Source organism: Ursus maritimus, unplaced genomic scaffold (assembly GCF_017311325.1).
Source record: "Ursus maritimus isolate PB19 unplaced genomic scaffold, ASM1731132v1 scaffold_3, whole genome shotgun sequence".
Taxonomy (NCBI): domain Eukaryota; kingdom Metazoa; phylum Chordata; class Mammalia; order Carnivora; family Ursidae; genus Ursus; species Ursus maritimus.
The window spans coordinates 92144217-92149412 of NW_024425563.1; the positions used below are offsets into that span (position 1 = coordinate 92144217).

At 50.8% G+C, this 5196-nt stretch overlaps 1 protein-coding gene across 1 annotated transcript in view; it reads right to left on the reverse strand.

Moving 5' to 3' along the window:
- Nucleotides 1-2729: 2729 nt before the first annotated feature.
- Nucleotides 2730-5196, reverse strand: part of LOC121105913 (transcriptional activator GLI3-like) — a 2522-nt gene continuing 55 nt past the window's right edge. The window contains exon 2 of the mRNA XM_040644572.1: nt 2730-5188. Within this exon, the coding sequence (XP_040500506.1) occupies nt 3692-5188 (1497 nt within the window). The 3' untranslated portion in view covers nt 2730-3691. The remainder of the gene's footprint in view (nt 5189-5196) is intronic.

A 5196-nucleotide genomic window follows, 5' to 3' on the forward strand; every position in this document is an offset into this window, starting at 1 on the left:
AAGCGATAAAATTAAGAAAAACCATTACGGCTGCAACGGGCGTGCCTCCCAGGTACACACCCTGACGTCACCCCCAGGAGCGTGCACCAGCATCTTATTCTCAGCCTTGGGGATGAGGAATCTGAGTTTCGGGGTGGAAGTGCGCTCAGCTTGTATGTGTGTGTGTGGGGAGGGGGGAGTCTGCATCCCAAAGAAAACTCTGGAGTTTTCCCAAGGAAGCATCATTCCCTTTAGGTATGGGTCAAATAAACAACCCTGTAACCGTTTCAGTACAAAGCTTTTTTTTTATTGACATTGTAAGAAACATTGTTCTTTCTTTTTGTTACAAAAGGACTAGGTGGTTCTGAAAGCAAAAGTAGAGTCCACGTGTGGCGGGACGGCGGCCCTTGGCATGAGGTGGGCGTGGGGGCATCGCACGACTGCAGGCTGATCCGAGAAGGCCCAGGGCCGGCCACATCCGAACGCTATGCCTAACAATACTTAAATGTATTTACATGTGTTTCTTTTAAAAAAGGATTACACATTTTATTTTTTAAAAATCTAAAAAAGGTGAAAAAAATGAACTCGTCTTTTATTTTACACGTTTGCAGGATACAGAACGGTGACTTGTCAGAAGAGAACACCCTCCATCAGTTCAAAACAACACGGGAAACCAGGTTACAAGACCGCTCAGACTCTGCTCCGATCGTGTGCTCTCGGCTGGCGGGAGGGGGGGGAGTGCACAGCCTCGGGCTCCGATCGGGCAACACCAACTGGTCCCTCGCATCGACAAGATCAACATAAAATAAGGCACGTACATTGCAAGAATCACAACTCTGCAGCTCAAGAGGACGAGCCAACGTACGAGGAGCAAGGGGCAGTCTCATTAGCTCTTTAGGAAAGAAAACAAAATGGTTTAACTCATAAAAACATGGCTCACACAGGTGTTCCAGAGGAGTACCACGTTTGAGCCTGCACTGAGAAGTAAGATGTGACACTAGTGAGTTCCTGCTGTCTCCCTCAACGCCAGGGTCGGAGAAGTGGAGAGAAGCCTGGAGGCTGGAGGCTGGGGGTGGATCCTGCCAGAGGAGAAGCCAAGTCTACAGACAGGACGCTTCCAAGTGGCCCCAAAAGACCTTCCTTCCACTGACCGTCAGGACACATCGTGGCACTCCTGGAAAAATACACTTTCCTCCTCCCTCTCCCCTCTTCCCCATCTTTCTGAGATTTCCCCAGAGAGAAGCCAAAGACTGCACTGAACTACGACTATCTCTGCAAATCTAAGGGCAGAAGGAAGGAAACCAAGTATGAAAAGGCAAAGAAAGGGAGCAATGCAGAGAATCAGCTGAAACCACAGGGCAAAACAGAGACACAGGATGACAACAGTCCTCCCGTGGCTGCCGTCAGTCCTTCCGTGGAGGGCAGGTGAGGAAGGAACTTAGGGTAATTGAGAAGCGCAGGTCACATCCGGGAGTTTTACTGGGGAAGGACTCTGATGGACGAGGAGGCAGGGTGGTCCCGGGGACCGCTGTCCTCACTCAGCAGGCTGCAGAACGCCCAGGTCCCGAGCTTGGAAACCAAGAACAGGATCAGGCCAAACCGTGAGAGCACGGAAGATAAGATCGGGGCGTAGAGGTTCTGCTGTTTGTGGAAAAAGGAGATTCAGGGAATGGACCACTGATTTTGCGACCGGGTCATGACCTGTTTGAGGAACACAGAGAAAGCCTGGCTTTTTTTCTGTTGCAAAGTGGTAGACTCCACTCCACTGAGCTCCGATCAGTAGCTGTCTTTTGCTTTTGGGCTCTGTTCCAAAGCAGATGCGTCTTTAAGAGCACGTACTGGATGTGGGAGGGCAGTGGGAGAAGTCTCAGCACCCCTCCCAACGGTTTCAGGAACATTCAGTTGAATGCAAACCCAATTTTCTTAGCCACAAAGTCCCAAAGGGCAAATTTACCTCCACGCTGAGATTCTTGGTCCAAATGAGAGATCAGGAATGTGAGAAAAACGGGCTGGTGCTAACATTTTCTTCCTATCATCTAATGTTTTATTTTACTCGACTTTGTCTAATACTAATTTAAGTGGCAGGAATAAAGGGGAAAAAGCCACACAATTGACTCATGAGTCACTCTGGATAAATCCAACTTCCAGGGTCAATGGGACAAAAGAAAGCAGGTAGTCCAAGGTGTTAATATTTTATTTTTCATAGTTTACATATTTTTAAATGTAAAATGTGGATAATCCCTGTACTCGGTACACACATAGTATGTCTTTTATGTGTATCGGCCGCACATGGCCCGTAGCTGCACTTTTTTAGTCTTTAAGTGTTTTAATCCAAAACAAAAGTTCAGATTAAGTCCACATGAAGGACTAACTGCATAGAACATTGAACTTCTTAAATGGATGCATCATTTAATAGGGTGTAAGAAAAAGCATCCACACCGCTACTAACCATTCTCCCCAGTGCTTTCAAATACTAACAACGGTTAAAGTGATTTATTCCAAACGTCATCGTATGTGAGCTTTTTCCTTTACAACTAAGTTTTATAAATCCCTTAAAATAGGGCACTTAGGATAGAAATACTCCTTCACTATGGTGGAATTAATGTATGTTAATGAAGTAGCCGGCTGTGGGGTTGTTTAAATACCTAAATACTCAGACCTACATATAATCAATTCTCGGTTATCTATGATAACGGGGAAAGAGATGGAATTATAAATCAACAAATACAGCAAACCCACAAATGTCCCCCAAACTATTTCTACCCAGTAGCTTCACTCTACAACTACCTAACTTCTTACCAGAACAGATGGAAGTCGCAAACCCACCGCCCTTCCCCTCTCTCCCTGGAGCGCAGAGCAATACCGAATGGTCGTGGAGACAAAGGGAAGAGAAGCAACGTGGATAACTGAGAAGGAGCACATAGACGGACCTGCCCTGAGCGCACCGACGGACAGGAGGAATTCTACACCCCAACCGTGAGCAAACTCGTGTTCATCTGCCAGAGCCCCAAATTCCCGCTTGTGTGCAACCGTCGAAAGCATGCCCTGACCTGAACTGGGGTGGGGAGCACATCAAATATTGGTTATGTCTGCTACAGCGCACCCACGATCCATATTCTGATTCTTGTGCCCAATGTGGGAATTACCAAAAAAAAAAAAAAAAAAAAAAAAGAAAAGAAAAGAAAAAAAACAACCACCAAAAAAACACCCAAGAAAACAAAAAACAAAAAGAAACACAGAGCACATGTAAAGGAAAATTAAAAAAGCTGGAAGTGTCACCCCTTCGTCAAAAGCACACCAACTCCTATTTCCTTTGAGTAACAGAGAAACACGTCAAATCCTCTCGTCTGATCTCTCTTTGAAAAGAAGAACACGCACATCACACATTTACACTGGTTTACTAAAAAGGGGGGCGGGCTTACAGTTAAAAAAAAAAAAGAAAGAAAACGGAGAGGATGGTTCGAGTGTAACAATACTGATTCAAAACTGAAATGGAAGACAGTTTCTCCCTAGAATACTTTAGGGTTGTTCAGAGTCCTTTTCCATAAAAGGAATATACTTGAAACACATCCCAGTTAGGTGAGATGAGATTGCTAAAATACATACAGAACTAAAAAAAAAAAAAAAGAAAAAAAAAAAGAAAAAAACCCAGTCCATTTAATCTTTTAAACTCCTAAAGTTTCACGTTGGTTGGCAGCCTTTCCCCTAACGCCTACTGCATCACTGCAAGGAATTTGCTTTCTTCCGCGAGGGAGGTCAGCAGCGAGCTCATGTCCCCGATGGCCATGTTGGTGGTGCTCACCGACAGCGCGGGCAGTGGCAGGGACGCGCGAGGCGTGGTGAGGCGGGAGGAGCTGTGGGAAAGGTTCTGAATGATGCTGGGGCTCAGGGCTCCTGACATCAGGCTGGCGTGGTCCCCGTCGTCTATGATCGCGTCAAAATCAATCTGCACCCCTTCCAGGTCGTGGCTGTCGAGGCTGTCAACTGTGCTCGTCACCTGGTTAGCACCTGGGGAGAGTAATTCAGAGTGTTCGGCGCCGGGCCCCTGGAGCAGGCAGTTGGCTTCCGAAACGGAGAACGAACCCATTTTCATGTCCTGCTGACTGAAGCCAACGGTTTGGTCATAGAACTGACCAGAGTAACTCTGCGCGTTAGAACAGAGCGGATGGGGCTGCCCTTGCGTCTCCAGCTTGACGCCGTTCACCCTGCAGGTCTGACTGGTGTCACTGAGCTGTCCCTGCTGCAGAGCGAGGCCGCCCCTCAGCACGGCCTGGCGCCTGCCGCCCCCATAGCCGGCACAGGGCTGGTAGCCCCTGGCAGCTGCCAAGCTGGACGGCTGACCGCCGAGGCAGGCAGGCCCCAGCAGGCCGCCCTCCGGCCCTTGATAGACGTTGGCGTGTGAGGTAGCGCTAACCTGCCCCAGCATCTGCTGACCGGCGCGGCCTGCCCCTTGGTGGTGCATGCCGTCGTTGAGTAGCTGAGGGGCCAGGTAGCCCTGGCCCACCAGGTCTTGGGGCGCCATGCCATTCACGGCGCTGCCCGCTGACTCGCTGGGTACCACCGACAGGCCAAAATCTGGCTGGCCCCCGTTGCCCTGCACCACGGTGCTTTTCAGCTTTGCCGCTTGAACCCCAGCACCGCAGGCCCCGTCGAGCAAGCCGGGGGCCCCGGGCTGCCTGCTGAGGCAGTTCCCATACGGCTGGGCCTTGTAGGGCTGTTCATGGAAGGCGTTTCCATTGGTGCCTGGCCCGCTGCTGTGGCTCGCCAAGTGCTCCGGGCCGCCGTACGAGCCGCCGTGCTCTGCGAGGGTCGGGTACCCCCCAGCTGGGCCGGCCCCATTCCTCAAGGGGTTCTGTGGGTGGACGCCCACGTTGCCGTATAAGCCGAAGGCTCGAGCCTGCTGCGCCGCGGACCGCTGGCCGCACTTCAGCTTGGAGGAGCACAGGTCGGCGCTGCCGGAGCTGACCTCATTCCACTGAATGGGCAGGTCGGGTTTGCTGGCTTCGGGGCAAGGCTGCTCCAGCGGCCGGTACGGCTGGCCGGCGTGGGGGTCTGGCAGCCCGCGGGGGTCGAAGTCTCCATGCCCACTCCCCAGGCCGGGCCCGTGGGGCACTTTGCCGTCGTCAGAGACGGCGCTTTGGAAGGGCTGCTCATACCCTGCTTGGTTCTGGGAATTTAAATACTGCACCACATCATCGGGCAAGAAATCCTCATCGT